The following is a 26662-nucleotide window of genomic DNA, read 5'->3' on the forward strand; positions in this document are numbered from 1 at the left end:
CTGTTATACAGATGTTCTTTGTGCAAATTGCACTGAATTGTAGAGCAATGTACAGAACCACCATCTGCAGCAAGATGTTCTATCAGGTCTTTGGAGGTGATCTGTAACCATTCTCACAATCCTCCGCTTATGTTGCTCCTGTATTTTACTTGGCCTGCCAGACCTGGGTTTTACAGCAACTGAGCCTGTGGCCTTCCATTTCCTGATTTCATTACTTACAGTTGAAACTGACAGTTTAAACCTCTGAGATAGCTTTTTGCAGCCTTCCCCTAAACCATAATACTGAACAATCTTTGTTTTCAGATCTTTTGAAGTTGCATTTGGCCACCTTAAATACCTGTTCAATGCTTAACGAGATAATCCAACCAATTTGGTGTTTCCAGTAATCATTACTGAGCAATTACATGCATTCAAGCAGGGTACCCACATTTTTGCACAACCAGTTTTAATTTCATTCAACTGAATACTGCGTCACTAAAAATCTTCATTCAGAATACACCCCAGATGTTCCTGGGAAATGAAAGACATACCACTGTTATCTTTATGTTGAAAGTGGAGTAAATTATTATGCCGGCTGAGAGAGGTTCCCAAACTTTTTCATATGGTGCTGGTAAAATGTAAATGTAAACCAAAAAAAGTACCTTACAAATTTGGGAACTAGTGCAAATAAGTAATTTATTGAAAAAAAAATTCAACGTTTCATGCACTGCTCTGCTCTTTCTTGGTCCCTGAGTTCCTGAATGAGCGCGGTACCTTTTTCAGTTTGATATATAAAACCGTATCTTGTTAGGGAACTTTTGAATATATATATGAGGATGCTTCATGTTTGGCTAGATCTTACATTGTTCTTATCTCATGCCACAAAGTAGAGTGATTGTCAGATATGTCACATAGAGCTAAATGCTGAATACAGCTCACAAAGTTTGGTTTCTGAGGCACAGTGAAATTAGGGGACTTGCCAAAGGCCAGAAGGAGGTGACATTTTAAGCTACCACCTTACTGAACCAAGTCAGAATTAACCTGCCCCTTCTAGTTAGTAGGTTGGAGTTGTTAGAGGGATCTGGTGTTGACCTGCCTTTTTCATTATTTTAGAAATTTTACATGAGAAATAGAAAAACACATGTTGGTTTTACACCTCTGCAATAATGTAACACCAAAAATGTAAGCTTATATATAATTTACAGTGAATTATTAAAATAATAACATTACTCATGCTGAATGCAATTAGTCTGTTTTTTGCAGTCAGGCAGAATATTGCCAACAAAATAACCTAACATTTGCTGTTTGCACTGTTTAAACTAAGCAGAAAGATTATGGCTGTTTGTTATTCTGTGGCTTTTATAGCTGAAATATTATTTTCCATACTGAAGATAAATACAGTTTACAACAGGGCGTTACTAGAACATTTTAAGGGTGACATCATTGCTACTTTTGAGCATTACAACAGCTTCTTAGCTAGCAAATGCACAATGTTGATATTAATTTCACCAAGTAATTTACTTTACTCCCAAATCAGCAATGGGATTTTGCATTCATATTATTATCATACTTTATTATCATACTTTATGAACTTTGAAAGTGTCAGTATACATTGGATAAAGTACATTGTATGATCTTTAATTAAAGAACTATACAACTTTCTTAAGTCATCAGAGTGCAATGTTCTCTTTCTTCAGTTTTAATGTCAGCATTCTAGTGCTAATCACAGCACATTAAATCTATTTCTTCACTGTTTGGTTCTAGTTTAGATGGGATTCGGTTCCTGTAAAAGCACACTAGATTCACAGTTAGTTAAGATAACACAAGAGGCTGGAATTCTAAGAATCCTTAGTTTGTGAGCTCTTCAGGGCAGTTATTTCTCACTGAAACATTTGGCATCTGTCTACTACATTCACTTGGTACGGAATGCGCATCTTGTTAACTTAACTTACCCATGTAATTTCAAATCAGTTGCAGACAAGGATATTGTAAATTGTGATTTATTACTGTCAGGTTTAAACCTTATAGTATATCTTCAGGTCTCTAAATGATCATGTACAACAGCATTTAGGAGCCATTTTCACGTTGCTTCTAATTACAGGTTTCATGGAATGGAAAGCTTTTTTTCCCCTGTACTTCAATGACCTAATGTGATCTCCTTTCCTTCAGTACTATGCTAACATATAATATATCTTGCAAGTTTGTACTTGATAACCTGTTGGAAAATGAAATAAGTATGACAACATCTAAAGAATTTCTGAAATATATTATACAATAACAATAACAGATTACTTCACCCAGGTAACTATTTGTTGAGGGAAACCTCTATTCAACTATTTGGGCTCTTCCATCTCGCTACTATATAGTATTACACATTTGGGCAGATTTATCAAAATGTGAGATTAAGAGCTCACTACAGAAAAACTCACCCACTTTATATTCAATCCTATGGGATTTTTAGAATCATACTAATCAATGGATGAAAGATAAAGTTCACTATTTGATAAATATAATTCTATAAATCCTATAGGAATGAATAAAAAAGCAGTGCGCTTTTCTGTGGGAAACTCTAATTGCACACATAGGGGCATATTTATTCAAAATCAAATTTAAAATTTTCGAATGTTTGCATGGTTATGGAAAAATCAGAATGTCATGAAATGGCAGGGAAAAACTCTAATGATTGAGTTCATGTCCCAAAATAATCATCAAAAAAAATTAATTTCCCCGAAAACTTGAATTGATCGATTTTTTTAAACAAATTTTTACATTCAAATATTCCATTTTTTTTTTATTAACTCACAGACATTCTCGTTTTTGAAAATAGAACTCAAATGTGTACGTTTGGGTGCAAAAAAAATTGAATTGTGAAAAAAGAAATCACATTTGATTTTTTATAAATCCGCCCCTTAGTACCCATTAGTTGTATAATCATATATTAGTGGTATTTAAATAGTTCACTCAAACTTGATCAGTAGCTGGATTTGCAACATATTATAAATTAACCTAAGCACATTTTTATGGTTTTAAGTTACTCTTTTCCTGTAAGCAATATGTAAACATCTCAACCTTAAACTTATCATATAATAACAGAAGGTAATAAAAATGCTAATAACATTATTAATGGGGGGAGTTCAGCCATTTTGTGATTAAATTGTTTAAATTGAAATTTTGATTGAACACACTCAGTTATAAAATGTAGAATGCAGATACACAACACCCTCTCATCTTAGGGACCAATCTGCAATATTCAGTATATGTGTATGTACGTATCAATTAGCACCAGAGTTTAATAATAGTATTTTCTGCCTTATGATTTGCAACATCTCCTATGCTTAGCTTCTCAACAGCTGCTCAAAGTCCGCTAAACATGTCACTGGCAATCCTAACAAAATCCAAGACAGAGACACCCTGTGCACAACTTTGAAAGCCTAGATAATTACTGTTATAGAAATGCTAAACCAGGGGTGCCCAGTACCAGTAGACCTTAGCTGGAAATCAGTAGATCTCAAGACACCGTCAACAAACAGCTTGTCTAAATCTCTCTCCAATTTCATGCTTCTCATTCAGATAATATTACATTAAGGTTACATAAGGAATAATTGTCTGTTAAATATAGTAATATAAATTCTCTCATAAATCAATATAATATTTAAGTAATAGTTTCAAAGGAACAGAATGCTAAGAATGCTTTTATGGATGTAGATCATAAGGGACAACATCAGTAAAAGTAGACCTCGCATTAGTAAAGTATGGGCATTCCTGTGCTAAACCTTTAGGCTGTAAATACATTTTAGCCACATTTTTTAGGGTTTAGAGCTCTGTATATGTATGGGACTTGTTATCCAGAATTCTCAGGACCTGAGGGTTTCCAGAGAATGGATCTTCCCATAATTTGGATATTTATACTTTAAATTTACTAAAAATCATGCAAACATTAAATTAACCCAATAGGCTGGTTTTGCTTCCAATAAGGATTAATTATATGCTAGTTTGGATCAAGTACAAGGTACCTTTTTATAATTACAGAGAAAAGGAAATCATTTTCAAAACTTTGGATTATTTGGATAAAATTGAGTCTATGGAAGACAGTCTTTCCATAACTTGGAACTTTCTAGATAACGGGTTTCCAGATAACGGATCCCATGCCTGTACTTAATTTCCTTCCTATCATCTAAAACCAATCACCTAAATTGACTTGTGTGACAAGAAAGTCATTGCACTGTCCACTCAGTGGAAGTAAAAGGTTTGTGCAAAGTCAAAGATCTTTTACCCTGCTACAGTGCATGAAGTTAGAACCTACCTGGCTTGCTATATTCCCACAACCTGCAAGCCTGACCTCCTAGTCGCTCATTCTTGCTGCTCATTTTTCAGTGCATGTTTCACTGCTCTTAATGAGCAAGTCAACCTTTCATTTTCTTCTGAAACAATTTTGTCATGGAAGACTTATTTCACTATAAGCCAAAATTAACTTGAACAGAAAGAGTATGGCAGCTTTGACTAATAAATAATAAAAAAAAGTCTGCTCCCATACATATAACAATATATATATATATATATATATATATATATATATATATATATATATATATATATATATATATATATATATATATATATGTCATTTTCATTTCTAGGTTTACAAAAAATTGCAGTGTCGAATTAGTTAAAATGTATTGGATTATATAACCAAAGCAATATAGTATAAATTACAGCGATACCTCTTTAGCTGTAATTACAAACATATGGAAACTAACTATTGCATCACATGAAATGTTATGACCAAAGCCAAAAGCCAAAGAGCTTCCATCAGCGGCACACGGCTGGCTACTAACATCTACTTATATAATACAACAATAGCTGTGACCTACTCTAACATCTGCAATCATTTATAGCAAGCAATCATGTTTTTCTATCAAACATGATGACTTTTTTAAAGCTATTAATCAGTTGGTAATGTTTTTAAGCTGTAAACAATTCTACAGCATACAGTTCTAGCTAGAGTGCAAAAGCACATGCAAATGCAGGGGGACCTATTTATGCTAACATTGTTTAGCAACTGCAGATGATCTTACACACATAGATTTGTTCATTTGTTGTATTTAATACTAAAGTAAGACCTAATAACCAAATTTTTGCTCAAGTTTTTTTTTTTTCACATGTGCTTCGCAGCCCCCCAGCTGCTTTTTTAATAGGAAATGCCTGATACACCAAAGCTGAGGAAAAGCATCCAAAAATGCGTAAGGCATTACAAGTATGGGAAACCTGTTATTCAGAAAGCCCCAAATTATGGAAAGGCTGATTGCCATAGACTCCATTTTACCCAAATAATCCACATTTTTAAAATGATTTCCTTTTTCTCTGTAATAATAATACAGTACCCTGAACTTGATCCAAACTAAGACATAACTAATCCTCATTGAAACCAAAGCAAGCTTATTGTGTTTATTTAATGATTACATGATTTTCTAGGAGACTTAAGTTAGGAAGATCCAAATTACTGAAAGATTCATTATCCAGAAAAACCCCAGGTACCACAGCATTCTGGATAACAAGTCCCATACCTGTTTATGGTACTGTATATAAGCTAAGCAGTCCTTGAATCGAATATTGGCATTAACGAATCATGGGGGGTTATTCATCAAAATCACTATTTTCTGCAAACCACTTCGACCAAATCTGCACTGGCTTTTTCCCCCTATTTATCAATACATTTTCATTAAAAATTATTGTGCTGGAAAAGACTCTATAAAATCTGGAAAAAATTCGAAATTCGGCAGGTCTGAGCTGGAGTACTTTTTTATTAGTAATTTTAACACCATCAGGGTTTAATAAATCTTGAAAATTAATTTTCCCCTTTAAAAGTCAGTCCAGAAAAAAGTGGACTGTCAGTGATACTGACAGAAAGGAAGTTCTACAGTAGATATTTCTGCCTTTTTCTTTTGATTTTTTTGTGCCCCTGAGGAAGATCACCATGGCCGAAACGCATTGGGCTCACTACTTTGGTATGTTTTGTAGCCTTTTTTTCTTTTGATGTAATAAATATTTCTTTAATTTTCAAATTGAGTGTGCAATCCTTCACTTGATTTTTGTGCTAGATATTTCACATAGCTTGGTTGTGTTTTCTTGCTAACAATATTTTGAGAAATATTTTACAGTAAAACTGTTTAATTTATGCTTATGATGTGAATGTTGGTTGTGAAAGTATATGTATATAATCTTGTTTACTGCATTCTATGTTGGCTAGCAAGTCATCTGTTGGAGACATCAATATCACACTAAAAGTACATGACATATACAGCATGTATGCAAAACTGCCAGTGAGTTATAATAATTTGCATTAAGTCGTAGGCCTTATATTTAGGGGCAGATTTATCAAAATGTGAGTTCAGATTTTAATAAATAAAAACTCACCCATATTCTATTCATTCTTATAGGATTTTTGGAAGCATATTTATTTTCAAATGGTGAGTTCTATTTTCACCTATTGATAAATATCCTTCTAAAAATCCCATAGGAATGAATAGAACGTTGGTGAGTTTTTATTTATTAAAATATGAACTCACATTCTGATAATTCTGCCCCTTAGGGTTGCCATCTGGCTGGTAATTTACCGACCTAACCAGTAAAACACCTGCCAAGGCCGAAGCCAATATTACAAATATCGGTAATGTAGCTGCCGATTAATGGCAACCCTACTTACATTTCCTCTTTTGGTCATCTCTTTAGAAATACAGTTCATAGCATCTTCAAGTGTGTGACCAGGGAGTAGCAATACAGGTAACACAGGCATCAGCATGGACACATACAGTAGGTATATCAATCCCTATCATCTTTGGGATCAATGTAGATGGAGCTGTGTATCTAGTCTGCCTAGTGCACCTGTATTATAGGACTTACTTAGTATTTACTTATACTACATGGTTTAGACTAACCTTAAATATGAATTGAATATCATCCCAATGTTTATGGTATTTGTTAATAGAACTCATGATTTTAATACCTCTTATATTCACAGGAACATCTCTTCCAGCTGGAACCCCAAAAATTTGAAAGAGGACGTGGAAGATGCCCATTTGACCCCAACTCTTCAGTAATTTCAACATTAACTGGTAATTTTAGTACTTCAGGGTTAAGGTTTAAAGGACAGTGCTAAGATTTAGTCTATCATTTACATACAAAGTACCATCTTATTCATTTACATATGGATAGTGCAAAGAGCAATTTTCAGGAGCTCATCAACATGTTTTTCGCCAACAAATGCAGCAATTTCCTGTTTCCAAAATCCCTGAACACCTCTTATGGCACACTGTTGCACATTGTGTTAGTAACTGCTATAAACACAACTTGCAAGTGGAACCCTAGAACCACCACTACACACCCATTTTGGCAGTAATTCCAGGGTCCTCATGTGCCAATTTAAGCACTTGTTTACCATAAGAAGTTGGGTGGGTGTATTGCTGAGGACTGCAGGTTGGTAAGCGCAAGTAAAGTCAACATTATGTTTGTGAGTGGCATAAATTAAGGCTCAATTTTGCATCTATTGAATTGTATTGCTTTGCATTTGCCCTTGGCATTGTAAAATGTTGCCCTGTTTGAGGGTCCAAACTTAGGTCTAGTTGCACACATTATCAGCTGGTAGATGCAATTATTTTAGCAATAAAAAAAACTATGCAACTATTTTTACATTTTGCATGCAATAATATAGGAGGCCCCTGATTTATATTCACTAAAGATACTGCTTCCTGTGAAAACAGCATTATTATTATTATTATTATTATTATTATTATTATTAACTTGTATTATGTAACATATTAGCTTTATGCTCTTACCAGTTCTCACAACTCAGAGATAGGAAATAAAGCAATTAATTGTTTTTGCCAGCATCAAAACAGGCTACCTGATGACTAATATACTTAATATACTGTAAGATCAGCTTGTATTTGGTAATATGATCAGTTCTCTGTGATACAGGTTTAAAAAAATATGTTAAGTGGACAAATACAAAATACTGCATAATTAATTTTTCATATAAATAGTGTGAACACTTACCAACTGCATCTGATGAAATATCCAAGCTAATTATTCAAGTTATAACCGAAGGAAGAGGTACAAGAACTTTTTCAGGTTTTGGGTGTGAAAGAAAAGGTTGCCTTTGCAGAAAATAAAGATTTAGAGATATTGCATGACAAAGTATAATTATACTATGGATAAAAGACTGAGCATACAGTATACAACATTTTAGAAGACACTAATAAATAAATAAAAATCACATTATTTAGTCCAAAATATTCAGTTAATTTCAGTTGCTTATGGGTTTGCATGCCTGAAGATGTGTGGTTGCCATCTTGTGGTACATCATAGTTACTGATCTAGTATATTTTACAGTGCGATTTTAACACAAATTAAACCAAAATGAAGTTGAATGGGAAGTGGTTTCATATACATTACAACAATACAGGTATAGCATCTGTTATACTATAACTGGATATCTAGAAATTTCTGAATTATAAAAAGGTAATCTCTCATTGGGGGGGAGGGGGAGATTTAAGTACAAAAAAAAAGAATTAAATTAGACTTTTCTAGTATTTTTAAAATATGCGCATTACCTGTCTGACGAGTATGGGCCAGAAACACTTTAAACATCATGATGTAGGTAGGTTAAGAAAATGGGCTTAGGGTTCTTACACATGCGTGTTTTTCTAAAGCATTTGCAAATGCATGCTAACCACGAAAAAATGCAGATATTGCATTTATATATGTTTTTTGCAGCAATGGGTTTTATTGTCTTTTAAACACGTGTTAAAAACAAGAACATGCAGCAAGTTGTGTCTAAGAAAACGATAATACGAATACACTGAAGCACAACTATGAACTCTCAACTCATGAACAAAGCTAGGCAGAAAAATGATATCAGTTGATGCATTTAAGCGCACTTAGAGCTGCTACTTAAATGTGCATCAAACACATAAAAATACACCCGCATGTAAGAGTGCATGCTGTAGTTTTTCTTTGTCTCTGTACAAATGCTGCTAACATGCTTATTTATTTAAAACACCCTGGGCTGATCAACATACTGATAACACTGCAAATTTCCATTAGAATGCACAATTTTTATAGAAACATTGCTTGGCATATTTAGGAAAAGATTGGAGTGCTGCCTCCATTGTCATGTTAAATGTGAAATACATGTACATACATACACAGCACTTGTTTTTTTAAACCTCATTTAGATATGTAAAACTTTTAGCTCCTTTGTTCCAGTGCAAACTCATCAGTGTTTTAACAACAACTGCTTGGTATGCAACATAAAGAAGCTTTTATTGATTTTATCATTATAGTGCTTGCTATACTACAAATTTTCTTTGAAATTTTGCAAATTGAGGTTTTAGTATAATTTTAAATTGTCATTATTTTGGCACATACAACTTCAGAATTGACTGATATCTCATGTGAAGCACTTAAGATGTACAGTATTTAGCTCAATAACAAACATTTATAATTTTAATGTAATGCTACCTTGTTATTTTTAAACCAATATTAGGTGGGGAGTTATTTGTAGGTCTCTACAATGATTTCTGGGGAAGAGATGCAACAATATTTCGGACTATGGGACATTTGCCGCCCATTCGAACAGAACACGATGATGACCGAATCCTGACAGGTAAATGACTAGAATTTGTTTGGCATTTCCCTGTAACCATGGTCCGGTGTGCATCTGAAATTAACTGGGCAGCAATACTTCCTTCAGACCAACACAGTGCCATATTTTCACCTGGATCAGGTGTCCCTTGCCCATGTTTATTACAGTAAGCATTGTAGAAGTAATATACCAAACTGGGACAAAAGGTTACAGATTTTTGTCAATGGGGAGTACCTAATAATCAGCAGCCCACCAGTGTTTTTAACTTTCTTCTTCTTTAGGAGTAGAGTAAATTAGATTGATAAGATTGAGATTGATAAATTAGATGGGACTAAGCAAGTTTCACTATCCTTTTCATATCACTGCAAAAATATTTTAATAGGCCAAATATATAGCTTTAAATAAACTTTTCAGAAGGAACATGTCAATGTCACAAACCATGTTAAAACTATTTCTTTTCTTTCTTTTTTTAAAGAACCCAAGTTTGTAGGTTCCTATATGATTCCAGATAATGAAGACAAGGATGACAATAAAATTTACTTTTTCTATACTGAAAAAGCAATAGAAGGAGACAAAGGAGTGCAAGCTATTTATTCCAGAGTTGGGCGTGTGTGTGCGGTAAGTAATGCATCTGGGACACATCTAAGCTAATACTATTGACCCATGTCAGCAACCATCTCTTCAAAATTAGGAGTGAATTGATTTAATGAAGGTTTGTAAAATGTAAAACAAATGTTTTGTTACTTGTTAACTTAATTGAGCAAACTTTTTGCATTGTGAACATTTACATAGGAACCAACTTTTGGATATCCAGGGTCTTTTTGTATCTTCCCCTACATACACTGATGGTCAGATTAACCTAAACTGACTGTCCTTCTTTCACATGGCAGCTTTCTGCTCACTGGTGTTTGCATCTCCCATAGTTTACCCCACATACAGATTGTGCTGCCAGCTTATAAATGTATTGTCCAATTTACTGTACAAAAACCATTGGTATGGCTTCTTACTTCTTAACTACTAAATTCTACTTAAGTTTCTATTTCATCTCCTCTTCATCAGCTTCTTTATATGTTTAACTCCAACTCATCTTCTGTGCTCCTTCTATTGCATAAAAGAGATTGTCTGACACCTCTAAAATTTGCCCTTTTTTAATATACACCAAGTTTCTACTATTCAAATATTTAAGAAAACTCAAACCTATTTGTTGAAGCACAATTTATTATGTTTACTTCAGACCTTGAAGCACAATATTCTGACATTTTTGAAGTTTGTATACCATATAGCTATTATTACAAGCAACTATAAATAACAGATCTTTACTCAGCTGCTTAAAATGTTCTGTGTCTGTTATCTCATATGGATTATTAATTATATGTGATATGACTATATAAGGCTATTTACAGTAATATGGCAACACACTGCATACATTTAATATTGTATGTTGAATGCCAGTCCGCATGGACTTCAGTGTGCACTGTAAATATATACATATATTAGATAATATATATATTAATAACATTAATATGAGTGCAAAATACAATGCTACAGTATTTCACAGAATTCTAGCATAATTTCACTCAGAACATATTGTTTGCATTACACAGGTATGGGATCTGTTATCTGGAAACCCAATATCAAAAAAGCTCCAAATTATGGGAAGGCCGTCTCCCATAGACTTCATTTTAATCAAATAATCCAAATTTTTCATAATGATTTACTCTGTAATAATAAAACAGTACCTTCTACTTGATTTGAACTAAGATCTGATTGATCTTTATTGGAACAAAACCAGCCTATTTGGGTTTATTCTGGATAACAGGTTCCATACCTGTACTACATTATCACCATACTTTGCTATAGAATATGAGCTCACTTTTGCTCTGCTGTAAAGCTGCTGTAAATGTACAGAGAAATATCCACAAAATCAGAAGTGGTGGAGCTTTTCCCACAAATAGCAATGTGCATTGGAGCTACAGTTGCATTGCAATCTAATCATCCATTTATAGAACACCAACACCATTTACATCAGTTACTGCATCATCATTCACATCAGTTACTGTAAGTCGGCAATGCTAACCAATCTTTCACTCTAGGCTGTACTGTAGCTGTGTAAAATATCATAAATCACCCTACAAGGCAGTTTGGACTGGCTAATTAACTAAAGATAGTGTGGACATTACATACATGACAAATAACAAGTATGATTTATGGATGGATATCTATATTTATTGTGTCAGATCAGTTCTTGAAGGGTATAATATGTACTACTTCAGATATGCAACATCCAGTCAAAAAACTAGTAATGTTTGTCACACTCAATAATGCGGAATAAAAAAATTGCACAATAAACTGCTTTGTTTACACTAGTTTCTTCCAAGAGCATTGCTGAAGATCTATTTTATCTCTCTTCAAAGTAAACTGTTAGTAAGATGGCATATTCTAGCTAAGAATTATTTCTAAATGAAGTTAATACTAATGTAATAGTAAATTATGCTGAGCATAGATTTCCAACAACAAAATGCCTTTCATCATATGTAGTAACAGACACTTCCTTTTATTCATTTTCAGTTTATTTGGGTCAGTGGGTAAGGTTTACTGTATATCATAAATGCAGATAATCCTATTGATAGTCTTTCTTTTTTCTTAGAATGACATAGGAGGTCAGAGAATGATGGTAAATAAGTGGACCAGTTTTCTAAAAACTAGGCTAATCTGCTCAGTTCCAGGACCAAATGGGATAGATACATTTTTTGATGAACTTGGTAAGTAAATCAATGGTAAACTAAACCTATCAAATAGTTTTGATAGGTTCAGACTGGCTTAATCAGATAACTGCTAACTCGTTCTTTTGCCTTTTTTTTTAACTACAGAAGATGTATTCTTGCTGCATACCAGGGATAACAAAAACCCAGAGATATTTGCATTATTCAGTACTACCAGGTAAACTATTTACTATAAAAGCATTTCAACTTTTTAGATAGAATAAACTGTCAATCACTGGTGTGGCTTAAAGGACAATGAAAGTCTTATAAAGAGTTAATCTTCATTCACAGGTGTCCCTCCAGTGGTGTCATCCATTCATTTAAAGGAGAACTATACCCCCCATGGTGATAAATCCCCACTGGTCCCCCTCCGAAGGCCCCCCTCCATTCCTCCCCCCTGCTTAGTGTTACCCCAGAATTGACAGCAAAGAAAATAGATTTCCTGAAACATAATATATAATATCTTTCTTTAATGATTTAAATATATATTAAAAAATATTACTCCTCTTCATTTTAATTAAACACAGACTACTCGCTGTTTACTGACAATATATTAACTCTGGAAAACTTCTGTTAACCAAGTATGACATTTATTATAGCTGTTGTGTCCCTTGGCTATGGACTGCAGGGATTTATTATTCCAGGGAAAGGTTAAATAAAAAGGTTTCACTCATGCTGATGCTGAAGGGGCCCTTTATATAAAACATTTGTACTACTATTAGAGGCAGTTATATTAATTTTCAAAACAAACATTACTCTCAAAATTGCTTATGAAGTTTAAAAGCAAGTTTGATTGTTTATATAAGTTACGTTTAATAAATGAGCTTGGTTTTTTTAATCATAAAAATATACACTTGTTAAGGACCAATTATCAGGGTAATGGGTATTGTAATAGGAGGTACAAAGTAAACCCATGGTAACCAGTCATAAGGTAGCATTTACTGGTCTGTTGTTTAAAAGCAAAGGTCTTATTGGTAGAAAACTAAACCATAGAAGGCTATTTCACATTATATTTCAGAACTTGAACGCCAGCTGTAGCAGCACTTAATATCTGTTCCCCACCAGCAGTAAATATCTCCAAAACACATTTAGGGTTTCTGGCTTAGTGCTTGATCACTGAATTTAGCACCATTTGATATTTGGCTCTATTGTAAACATGTTGAAGAAAATCCACACTCACTTATCTTCTTCAAAAAGATTAATTTAATACAAAGCCAACATTTACACTAGCCTTTCTCAAAAGCTGTATTATTTCAAATAGAAGTAGACATCAAGTAAACAGCAGTGCACATACATTTTGGCTGTTATATCAGCTTTTCTCAAGGCTAAATATAAATGTGTGGATCTTAAACTTCTGTTTAGTCTTACTTGAGTGGTAAGACTGTCTCTCCTCCTGCAGTTGTTCTCAACTACAGGTTTGCGTAAGTGCTTTATTTTAATTTAGGTATATGAATGAGACAATGTTTTGCACTATTTCAATAAGAGAACTTAGCAGAAAGGTTGACAACCCCCTTTAGTGCCACAGATATCATTCTCTCCTTTCTAGTAGTGATGGGCGAATTTATTCGCCAGGCACGAATTCGCGGCGAATTTGCGCGATTCGCGTCCAGCGAATAAATTCGCGAAACGCCCGTGAAAATTCGCCGAAAAAATTCGCCGGCGTCAAATTTTTTTTTTTCGAAAAACGGCTGCCGGCGTCAAAAACGGGCGCCGGCGTCGAAAAAACGGGCGCCGGCGTCAAAAACGAGACGCAGGCGCCGTTTCGTGAATTTTTCGCCGTTTCGCGAAATTCGCGAATATTTCGGCGAAGCGAAACGGCGCAAATTCGCCCATCACTACTTTCTAGTAGTTGGTCAGTCACTCCATCTTCTTCCGCCCACTATGGTGATTTTTTCAGATAAAATTTTGTACTGTGCAGGCAAACAAAGGTCTGTGACCAGAAGACAATAGTTCTAAGTAATTTCCGAGTGTCTGAAATTCTGGGCATGGTAGCAGGTTTATTGCTTTTTGTTTTCATTCGTTTTTTTTTTATTATTATACAGAGATTGCTTTGCTGAGAAATGTTTTCTTGTTATTTTCTAGTAACATTTTCAAAGGATACGCCATTTGTGTTTATCATATGGCTAGTATCAGGGAGGCATTCAATGGCCCATTTGCACACAAAGAAGGACCTGAATACCATTGGTCAATATATGAAGGAAAAATACCTTACCCAAGGCCTGGATTGGTAACATTTATTCTTCTGTTGTTTGACAGATAGCTTATGTTAACAAGGACACAATGCATCTGATGTGAATCATGTATAATCTCTGTAAAGTGCTGGATAAATGCATCAGTACTATATATAACATAATAAACTGGTACAGTATATTTACAATACAGAACACACATTTACTAAGCTCGAGTGAAGGATTCGAAGTAAAAAAACTTCCAATTTCGAAGTTTTTTTTTGGGTACTTCAACCATCGAATAAGCTACTACGATCTTCAACTACAACTTCGACTTTGATTCGAACGATTCAAACTAAAAATTGTTCGACTATTTGACCATTCGATAGTCGAAGTACTGTCTCTTTAAAAAAAACTTTGACTACCTACTTCGCCACTTTAAACCTACCGAGCTTCAATGTTAGCCTATGGGGACTGTCCCCATAAGTTTTCTAAGCTTTTTTTGATCGAAGGAAAATCCTTTGATTGATGGATTAAAATAAAGGAATTAATCGTTCGATCGACCGATTTTTCCTTCTATCGTTCGATCGAAGTATTTGCGGTAAATCCTTCGACTTCGATATTCGAAGTCAAGGGATTTAACTTCAAGGATGGAATATCGAGTGTTAATTAACCCTCGATATTTGACCCTTAGTAAATGTGCCCCCTAAACTTCTAACTTTTTGCAGTTTTCAGACTTGTTTCTATTTCTGTTTATCTTATGTAGAGCAAAATGATTCCCTGTTGAAGTAATATATGCCATGTTATACTGAGCTATACATATATTAGCTTGAGTGGAGCATTGATAGAATGTCATCCATTTAATTGTAGAAAAGAATACATCTGCAACCTTCTTTACCATTTAAATAGCACTTAAGAGTTACTAAGTTTCTTACATTACAATTAATTGTAATATAAATTGTAACATTAAGATATTTGGGTACTCCTTTGTAATGACAGAATTCTTTATTAGTTTATCAGTATCTGACAATGTCAGTTTTCCAACAGAGAGATTTCTATGTACTGACTTATAAACAAAATTATTTACAGTACCCAACACAATGGGCTCTAAAGAAGATTTGGTGTGATTCTAAACAACTCAGGGTGACCTTAGTCAATTTATCATTTTATTCCTTGATAAAGATGACTGCAGATTATAGCACAGAGACTCACTGTGACTGAAATATACCATGCAGAAAATAGAGGTGCTGTAAGAAGTCAAGGGAAAAATAAATGTTTTTTATGAGGAACAAAAGGTTCCTAATAGTGTTCATCTATTAATGACAGTTCATCATTTCACCCTTTCCATTTTGAAAAAACTAAAGAAAATCAAACTGTATATTTATATCACTAAACAGATTGTTATCATTTGAACATATTTTAATATATTTAATGCATATTTTACATTTTAAATAAGTTATTGCTTTCTAGATAAAAATATATGTTGACTCGAATGTTTCATTCTAATTTCACTCTCCCACATTACACCAGTGTGCCAGCAAAGTGAATGGAGGACACTATGGTACAACTAAGGATTATCCGGATGAAGCTCTGCGCTTTGCTAGAAGCCACCCATTGATGTATGAGTCAATTAAACCAACTCACAAAAAGCCAATTTTTATAAAAGCTGATGGAAAATACAATTTGAAACAAATAGCTGTAGATCGGGTGGAGGCTGAAGATGGTCAATACCATGTTGTGTTTATAGGAACAGGTAAACCTTAATTTTAACTATTTTGTACAGAAATGTGTCTGCTCATTCTCAATAATAATAATAATATTAAGACAGCACTTTGCATGTATTTGACAGCACTTTGCATGTATTTTTAACTGTTACCTTATATGCACATGAAAATTACCAATAATCTAATATAAAATATCAATTGTTTTTTGTTTTTTTTCAGATAATGGGATAGTTCTGAAAGTCATCACAATTTATAATCAAGAAACTGAAACAATGGAAGAAGTAATACTTGAGGAACTTCAAGTATTTAAGGTATGCATGTTTACAACTATGTAACTGTAAAAGAGTGTATATGTATATGCATAAAGGCATTCATTATTAACATTGCTACATAATTGCTTCAAATGAAATAATAAAACAGACAAACTTTGCTGGGGTAAATAGAAAAAAAAGAATTACCTCTATATACTTCACTTTCAAGTGTCTGTAATTGTCATTCCTCTATTGAAGACTCGTGTTACACTTTTAGGAACTGAAATGTAAATACCACTTAATAAAAAAATACATACTGTAATAAATGTTTCACAACTGTGGAATCAAATTTTTATTTATATACAATTTTTGTTGCAGCATAAGACAATATATTTTATTACAGTACATTTAAGAAAAACTCCACTGGGTTCATCAGTTACAGAGTGGAAAATGATGTTTATTTAATAAGTGATATTATAAAGTAGTAAAAGCTAATTGAAATGGGAACACTCCAAATTACAGCCTAAGGTAATTAGTTGACACTGTGACTGATTACACACTCTTTTGTGGTTCAGTGAGTTACAATTATATTATGTAAAATGTACTCTGCCTGTATCAGAACTAATAACTACTGAAAACATATTAGTAATGTATGTCACACACTAATGACCTTTCGTCCTACATTGTTTCCATTATATAATAGTAACTTTCTTTATTTGATTTTCCTTTTCAGGTTCCTGATCCTATCATTTCAATGGAGATTTCAGCAAAAAGAGTAGGTTGCATTTGTTTTTATCTTACATGGGCTCATAACTATGTTTAGAATTGTTGTATACATTTGTGTTAAGAAAGAGAGATATAAGGCTTTTTGTCCACACAGTTAAACAGTGTGTAATCTCTTTTGTCTTGATGTTTAAAACAACAGCCAATTATCACACTATCAGCTAAAAAAAAGTATATTCCTATCTTATGCCAAAAATCAAGCTTATTGTCATCAAAAGGAGCTTGAGAGAGGTGCAAGTATCGTAACTGCAGAGTTGAAAGCTCCTCAGTAGAAGATATGAGGGGTCATTTGCAGTGAGCAGGATGGATGATTTGGCAACCATACAGTATGCAGGCATGTCTTCGGACACAATTACCATAAAGAACTAAAGCTTAACAAAGAGATGTTGTACATTATTATTATTAGTTTTGTGGAAAGCCATGCAATTTGCATCATAACTTTATAATCAGCCCTGAAGCATCAGCTTATATGACTGCAAACCTAAGTTTCTGCTTGATGATTTGAAAAACCCCTAAGATTAGCTTCTCAACAGCAGCCCAGCCCACTTACAAAAGCTAAGCTGGTGGCTCTCTGTGCACAATTTTGAAGGCCTGCACTAGGGGCGTAACTACAGAGAAAGCAGCCCCTGCGGCTGCAGAGGGGCCCAGGAGGTATAGGGGGCCCACGAGGCCATAATTATTGTGCCAATTATAATTATTGGTAAAACAGAAAACCTCTGGTTATTTAGGGGGTTCCTAAAAGTAATTTGCTGTGGGCCCAATAGCAAATAGTTACGCCACTGGTCTGCACCATTACTGTTATAAAACTTCTGAGTTTAGTATATAAAATACGGCATTTCCATCCATATTTGTCTTTATATTTTAGTTCTCTTATACCTTTTTATTGGATTTGCTCCAATTGTAAATTGAAATAGTTTGCTACATTACTAAATATAATTCCACATAAGAAAGAAGGCAGAATAATTTTTATAAAAGATACTATAGCATGAAAGAAATGCCTAGTTTTGTCTAAAATACAGTATTGTATACCTTTATATTATAAAAGACATAAGCGTAAGATATCTTTTAGCTGCTCTTATGTGAGAAAGTTGGATGGACAGGGATGGCTCATTGCTAAAAGGGGTTTCAAGTTTACTTTACCAAGAAAGCTTACCATATATTTACTCTGTATGTGGAACAAAACTTAATTCAAACCTCCATTGTTGGCATCATAGCCAATACCTTTGGGACATGCTGTTACTGTAGCTCAAGAACAGCTGGCCAGGTCACATATCCCTCTGACAGATGCAGCAGCTACTCTTACCTCTAAATACATAATCCCTTTTCCTTTCACAATTGCATCTGTTGTTGATTTGCAACAGGCAAAGGCTGTCAGAGAATGCCAAGAGGTTTCATTTTAAAGATTTAATGTGGCAAGATAGATGTCAACATCACAGTGTTTTATATTCTCAGAAGAGGTATAAAGCAATTTAATTGTTTGTTTGCTGGTAGACAAAGAACCTTTACAAATATGACTGAATAGTCTTGAAAGATAATTTTCTTGTCAAGAAACATACGGAGACCACTTATCTCTTCCATGCTTCTATTTCTATAAATGAGAAACTTAGTATATAGCTCATGACAGTGATAGTCAAGCGCAAACACAGTTTTCCTGTAGCTCCATTTGTCAATAATTGTTAGAAAAAAATGTCATCTTTGCTAAACCTACTTAGCTTTTAGTTTTTGCTAATGAAAGCAGGATTATTTGCTATCTTATAATGGTGCTTTTTATGGTGGCATGTTTCTGGTTTGAGTCTCTCGTCTTTGGCATTAAATTTGCCATTATAATCTATAAATAGACTTTTTCAGGCCATGCATTAACTTTAAGGCTATTCTAATATCACAGATGTTGGTCTTTAGACAACACACAGCAGCCTGCTGAAAAGCACCAGCAACCATCTCCCATGGCTCTTATATAATATGAAATGTGCTTCAATTTCAAGCAATTTCAGGAAAGAAAGGCACAAATATTGCTCTTGTAAACCTCTTCCATTGCAGTCAACAGGAGCTCTGGCAGGAAGTCACTGATGTTTAATAGTTGGCAGAAATAATCTGACTGGAGAGTTGTGTGTGTGACATTAGCCTAAGAAGTCTATGGAACCAATATATTGCAGCTATTGTTTGTTAGCTAGAGGAGAGTGACAAGGATTACTGGTTTCTTTATTGTCTGCAGCCTTTTCAGCAATGCCATAGCCCTCTGCAGAATGCAAAAAAATTAGAATGGACTTATTTGGCTTGTGTCTCAAAATCTATACATTGATTAAATTAAAAATAGCATAAAAACTATCATCAGAAAATAAAAGCTACAAGTGACAATGACTGCTGTAACAAGACAATGGTTTGGCAACAGAAAGTGAGACTGTTCTATGTTATCAAATAAAAGAAGGGAATTTAAATAGCTGCTTTAAATATCAAATGGTTTCTTCTACATGTTTTAGTCAGTTACTAAGTAGGGCAATAGCTAATCGAATCAGGAGTGGGTTATTAAAATAGATTTTTTTTTAACATCATTACTGAAATAAATGTCTAATTCTTAATAAAGTTGATAATAAAGATGGGAAACTTTATGTTCCATAAGCAAAGCTTAGTACCTCACCAAACACAACAGCAACACATATGGAACAGATAGTAATATTTTGCTGTAGCCCTCACTATATCACCAGCCAATGCATATACTGTATGCTCCTCTGTTGCACAATGCCATATATAACATAACCCATACGTACAGGCAGACTTCCCTATCTCTGAGTGCGTTTATAAAGCTTAGAGGACAAAAACTTTGCATTTGTGAGCTTATATCAGCTTTGCTTGGAACTTTTTTTCTCTTAATATATTGGTTATCCGTTTTAATAGCTTGCTGTTTCATATGTTATTTTTTATAATTTTATAGCAACAACTTTACATCGGTTCTGCATCAAGCATTGTGCAAGTAAAGACTCATCAGTGTGAGATGTATGGTACAGCATGTGCCGACTGCTGTCTGGCTAGAGATCCATATTGTGCTTGGGATGGGATATCTTGTTCTCGATACTACCCACTCGGATTACACTCCAAAAGGTAAGCACATAAAAACAGGTAGCGACTGATTTTTATGTAAGAGAAAGTCAGTGCAAAATGCATACACCATAATGGATAAAAGCTTTTGGCAGTTCCAGGTGATTTAGTGGTGTCCTAGAAAGGACATTAGAAATTAAATATCCCGAGGGCCATTCTCTGATTTGTATGTGCTGCAGTAATTCTGCATGGAAGTAGAAAGCCATATAACATGGGAAGTGTTTGTTAGCACAGACATATTCAACACATGTGCTCCATATTTTTCATTCTTTTCAGACCAGTTAAAAATTGACTGCACTAATGTACAAATGTCAGTAACAATTGACTCTAGGGAACATGTAACATAGCAAAAAAAAAAAACAAAAAAAAAAAAAACATCCCAGGGAAAGTAGGTACAAGAGTTAAATAGGATGAACTGGTTTTGCAAAGCATCAGTTAATATTTCCTCAAGGTGGTGAAAAGTTTCAGTTAATCTTTGGCGGTTGTCACATACAGATTTAACACCCCGAAGTACAACCAAAGGTCTTTCACTGTCCTGCTAGAGTCACATATCAAGATTGGGAGATTTACAAGCAACATCTGAATAACATTTAAATCTGAGCTCCAGGCTGTAATCCAAACTACACCCTAATGTGTGGACATTTTAATGTGTTTATGACTACTGTGTCATCTCTAGGTTTTCTTATAAGCTCTGAATTTATACAGAACTTATACTTGGGAAATGATTTCCATCAATCCTTTTAGGCCTGATTCACTTTTTTTGTTTATGCATCTGAATTCTGAAAACAGATTTATGAAACTGAGTACATGTGCATGATCTTCATCTTGGGGAAATGCTGTTGGGACTTCAGAGCATATTTATCAGAGTGACCTTGCCACAGTCTGGTCTGTGAAATTCCACTGCTGTCTATTCACTTGTATGGGATTCACAAGATAAACCAGTAGTACTGGTATTATAGTAGTTAGCGGATGTCTTTTAACCACATGAATCCTGGAGGGCCACAAAATTAATGGTCAACAGTAAAAGTAGAAAAGCAGTGTTAAAGAAGAACTAAAGCTAAACTAAAGAATTAGGCTAGAAATGTACATAATGTTTTGGGCTTCTGTACCCTCCCAAGGCAATCATGGCCCTTTAGCAGGGAAGATCTGTGTCTTCAAAGATGCCCCTGTATCTCCCCATCTGTTGATTTACTGCACATGCTCTGTGTTGCTGTCACTTACTGAGCTTAGGAACCGACTCAAAATATAAGGTACACATAGAATATAAATGTCACAATATAGGGCTGCTTAGTAATTAATACAGATTAATAATTGATAATTAGTGACAACCCCTAAGCGTAGCTTCTCAACAGCTGCTCAGAGCCCAATAAGCATGTGAGTGTTGCAGACACTTTCCACCTGGTGCAACAAGTTCAGTATATAAAATATGGCATTTTTAGCCATATTCATTTTTAAAGTTTAGTTCTCCTTTAAAGACAAGGTATAGTATATAGCCAGGGCCATTTTAATAAATGGGTAATAGAGCTAACTATCAGACATATCATCTGCTATAATTTTAGAAAAAAAAAACTACAGACCCTCATTTTAATCAGCTGATGAGCTTAACTGTCTATTAGAGCAAATGTTCCTAAAAAATAGTTTTGCTCCCATCCCTTTTGGTCTAGAGAGGTTTGCCTGTAAATCAAGTCTGCAGTAAACACACATATTTCTTTATATCCTGCCTTAATATATTTAAGTTCTCCTGCTTGAGGGTAGCCTATTACAGGTTTCTTGGAGCAGTTGTGGGGGCCCATCAGTGAAATATTTGCCATGGACCCTTTGATACCTTAAAGTGGCCTTGTACATATAGTACCTTGACAAATCAATATTTTTACTGTTGTTAATCCTACTACATCATTGACATGGTTTATTGCAGGTACTTAAAAGCAGAATTCATAAGGATTTGGAACTTAAACTATTACTTTTATTGTAATAAAAACTTTTATTGTAATATTATACCATGACAACTCAGATAATACTGTGGATTGTGTCTGAGAGCAGCACATTTTAACTTAACTGATAATACTATGTTTTCTGTGTATTTTTTAATCATTGTGATTTTGACCTAAAGAATAGCATATCATCCACTGGAAAGGCCAATGAAAAAAGTTGTTTGCTGTAATATATAAGTAGCTGTATATCAGAACTGGAAGTCTGTAAAATATATTAAAACTAACCTTCCTAATAGAATATTACAAGAACTGATATGGCTGTAACTGACCTCTAAATGTCAAAATGCATTTGTTTTTTTAATATATTCAACTAACAACCGATAAGCCTTAACTATCCTTTTATTCTTCAAAATTGCCTGCCTATTTCTGATAAATGTAATTTGGGAGATCAGTAAATGATGGAAAAGAAACCCAGGTTTTTTTTCCCAGAGTAAACATATTTTTCAACTGGCTTGATTTTGACAGACGGTTTAGAAGGCAAGATGTTCGCCATGGAAACGCAGTGCAGCAGTGCTTTGGACAACAGTTTCATGGTAAAGTAGATGTAATGCTTGAAGAAAATTTAATTATTTGCTGTGCCGGGTTATGAATCCCAGTACTATACAGCCAATGGTTTAACAAGAAGGGAGCCGAGACCACATTATGTTCACCATTTCATTATTTTTTTTCTTCTTCACATTTTGGGTTCAAGCCCCTATTTATTGTAATGGCTTTTGGCTGATGAGAACCAATATAAACATGCAGGTGTACATGAAACATATGCAGTTCCTTCTGGATTTAAGATGAAGGATTTGATTGTTTGGGGAAAATTCCTCCAAATTGCGTGTAACATGGCAAATGAAAATGTGTTTGCAAAGGTTTTAAACTTGCCTTAGATTTTGTTGTCCCCTGCCAAAATCATAATTTTTAACAAACAGTCTAACTTATTAACTGGATTAAGACAGACCTTGCAAGTATATTGCAATATTACAAAATGGTGTCTCAAAGTAAAAGGTGTAAAAGGGTGACAATAACGGATAACTGATATTCTTTAATAGATCACTTATTGTGATATAATACTGTTCATTCATTTTCAAGGTATACTATTCATTTAACAGAGGATGGTATGGTATTTACTACGTATAGCATTGTAAACAGTGTGCATTACTGTGTCTATAAAGAATAGTTTACATTCCATAAATATTGTCTTCAAGCACTTATGCAAATGTTTTGAATTATTCATTGAGTAATATATGGCACTCATTAAAGTTAATTCAAGTGTATTTATTTTGTCTCTTTATGATCTGGATTCTTATGGTATGAAATACATATAATACATAGTGATGGGTCAATTTATTCACCAGGTGCAAATTTGTGGCAAATTTCTGAGTTTCCCCATCGACAAATAAATTCGCAAAATTACCGCAAAAATTTGCTGGCGTCAAAATATATTTGACGCCGGTGACAATTTCCGACGCTGCGACAATTCTAGGCGCCAATTGACTTTAATGGGCGTCAGAATTGTCGCCCGCGTCGGAATTGTCACCGGCGTCAAAAATATTTGGACACCGGGTGCAAAATTTGCATTTCAAGAATCTTTTGCCGTTTCGCAAATTTCGCTAATTTTTGGGCGAATTGAAATTGGCGGGAAAAATTCGCCCATCACCAATAATACATTTTGCAAAAATTACATAATATATATAAAATATATATAGTAAAATATTAATGACAGGACTTTATAGTTACATTCATGTTCATTTACGTTCATGTTAAATGATAAACAATTATTTATGTTAAATGATAAACAGATATGAGACCCGTTACCTGGGGGGGGGGTTTCCAGATCCAGTCTTTCTATAATCTGGATAACCATACTTTACGGTGTGACTTAACGTTCAATTTAGAATTTTTGCAATGTATCAAACTTTTTTTGTGCTTAAACTCCTGAATTTGAATTATGCTTTCAAAGTGGAGTTCATGTAGAAAACAATGGGAGCCATATGTGGCAAATTCAAAACATTTTTAAACTCTCTGCTTGCAAATGTATGAAAGACTGCATTCATTATGTGCTTTTTTTTTAAAGTGAAACAGAAAATGTAGAAAATACAAGCTTATTTTAATGAAATGATGTTAGAGAAACAGTAATTATTTTCTTGCCTAACTATTATGTGTGCATTTTTTATAAATTTGCAGGAGAAAAACTAGAAAAGACTGAAGAACACCTGGCATATGGAATAGAAAACAACAGTACTCTTTTGGAATGTACCCCACGCTCTTTGCAGTCAAAAATTGTCTGGTTTGTGCAGAGAGGACATGAAACAAGGAAGGAGGAGGTAAAGTCACCCTGGCTGCTTAAATACCTTAGAATATATATTTATATGTATTCCTCTTTTGCAAACTTGATTTTTGCAAACTTACATTTTTTTAACTATGGTCTGTGAACGAAACAAACATTTTTAGGTGCTCTGAAATTCTGTCTGCCACATGGGATTCAGTGGAAAGCAGTAGGACTTTGCAATACTTGATCTAGGGTGTTGACAGCTGAGGGTGATAGGTACAGAAAGGGAACAATATATTAACAAGTTCATTTAAGTAGTTGTGCTACCCTTTACCTTCAGACTTGGAATGTATAATTCAGGTTCTGTTGTATTGGCATACTAGATTAGTTTTATCAAGAATATAAAAACACCAAAAAGTACTGTCCCAATGAGGGGCATTGACATTTAGACTGGGCTATTGGAGAGGCTGTAGAAGGTATATAACTTCACTCCATTGTTTATGAAATCGCCCTTGAATATGATAATTAACAGTATGTATATATGCATGTATCTATTTGTATTCATTTAGCATACAGTGTTTGTACCAAACGGTGCTTATGTAAAATGCTCTTTTGCCCCTTGGTTTTTATACATATCATAGTTTAATAGCTCCCAGAGCATAAGATACCTGCAATTTAGAATTATCAGTTAATAAAACATATTATATAGCCCAACATATTCCATAATGCTGTACAATAGTGTGTGTATGTGCATTAAACATACAATTTAGATACAGATACTGATTCAGGTATAAGGCCCTGCTCACTAGTACTTACAATCTTATATAAACACATCACAATTTAGGAAATAGGGGAAAGGTTAATCATTATTTAATTAATTCAATGTGCTTAGCCATATCGTGTTTATGTATGTAAGCTTATTTCACTTCTTTTGTTTCAGGTAAAAACTGATGAAAGGGTTATTAAAACAGATTTCGGACTTCTGTTCTTAAAGCTGCATAAAATGGATGCTGGAATATATTTTTGTCAAACAGTTGAGCACACTTTTGTTCACATAATAAGAAAAATGACTCTTGAGATTGTGGATGAAGAGAGGGTAGATGATATGTTTCACAAAGAAGAAGAAGAAGAACCAGTTCAAAAATTGCCTTGTCCTGTGCAGCCACATGTTCCACAGGCAACAAGGCTTTGGTATAAGGAGTTTCTACAACTCATTGGTTATAGCAATTTCCAGAAAGTAGAGGAGTATTGTGAAAAAGTGTGGTGCACAGACAGGAGAAGGAAAAAGCTGAAAGTGCCACAAAATAAATGGAAATATGGAAATCCACAGGAACGAAAACCAAAAGTAAAATCAGAACATTATCGGATACCAAGGCACCTTACTGGACAATAAGTGGATTCCCTCATGGTTGTTATGCAGTGTGTGATAGTAACCTTGCAAAAGGGAACTTATATACACTTTGCTGAATCAAAGGCTTATGTTAAAGATCTTGACATAATGACTGTCTGAATTCTGTAAATATTTATATATACAGTATATATATATATATATATATATATATATATATATATATATATATATATATATATATATATATATATATTTAATATTCCATGAATTTTACACTGTCCATTCTGTAAAAAAACAAAACTATTTTACATATGTGCTATAGAGGAATTTGGAATATTTTCTTAATTTCTATATATAAATCTAAAATTATTAATCCTTTTAAATATATTAATGATTATGCACCCCCCTCACCCCAAATAACATTGCTTGCCTCAAAACTCATGCATAGGGTTGCATTGGATTTCTTTATAATAGTAGGGAACAATCTCCTATGAAGTAGCTCTTTAATACAAGTGCTTTTTACTTGCTGTACTGACCTGGCTAAAATCAGCAGCAGAATTATATCCTAATCAGAATCTATCTTTTGGCCAGACAAGAGCACAGGGCAATTGTGTCCAATACAGTGGTCTCTATTTAAAAAATAAACTGGATATAACCCAA

At 34.0% G+C, this 26662-nt stretch overlaps 1 protein-coding gene across 2 annotated transcripts in view; it reads left to right on the forward strand.

The window, feature by feature from the left end:
• Positions 1 to 26193, forward strand: part of sema3e.S (semaphorin 3E S homeolog) — an 81231-nt gene extending 55038 nt beyond the window's left edge. For both annotated transcript variants that reach the window (XM_018255747.2, XM_041588474.1), the window contains 13 exons: positions 6998 to 7091; positions 9524 to 9643; positions 10098 to 10240; positions 12270 to 12384; positions 12493 to 12562; positions 14467 to 14611; positions 16083 to 16305; positions 16496 to 16587; positions 17261 to 17302; positions 20240 to 20406; positions 22860 to 22927; positions 24567 to 24706; positions 25592 to 26193. In XM_018255747.2, the coding sequence (XP_018111236.1) occupies positions 6998 to 7091; positions 9524 to 9643; positions 10098 to 10240; positions 12270 to 12384; positions 12493 to 12562; positions 14467 to 14611; positions 16083 to 16305; positions 16496 to 16587; positions 17261 to 17302; positions 20240 to 20406; positions 22860 to 22927; positions 24567 to 24706; positions 25592 to 26044 (1872 nt within the window). In that variant the 3' untranslated portion in view covers positions 26045 to 26193. The remainder of the gene's footprint in view (positions 1 to 6997; positions 7092 to 9523; positions 9644 to 10097; positions 10241 to 12269; positions 12385 to 12492; positions 12563 to 14466; positions 14612 to 16082; positions 16306 to 16495; positions 16588 to 17260; positions 17303 to 20239; positions 20407 to 22859; positions 22928 to 24566; positions 24707 to 25591) is intronic.
• Positions 26194 to 26662: the final 469 nt, after the last annotated feature.

Source organism: Xenopus laevis, chromosome 3S (assembly GCF_017654675.1).
Source record: "Xenopus laevis strain J_2021 chromosome 3S, Xenopus_laevis_v10.1, whole genome shotgun sequence".
Classification (NCBI taxonomy): Eukaryota; Metazoa; Chordata; class Amphibia; order Anura; family Pipidae; genus Xenopus; species Xenopus laevis.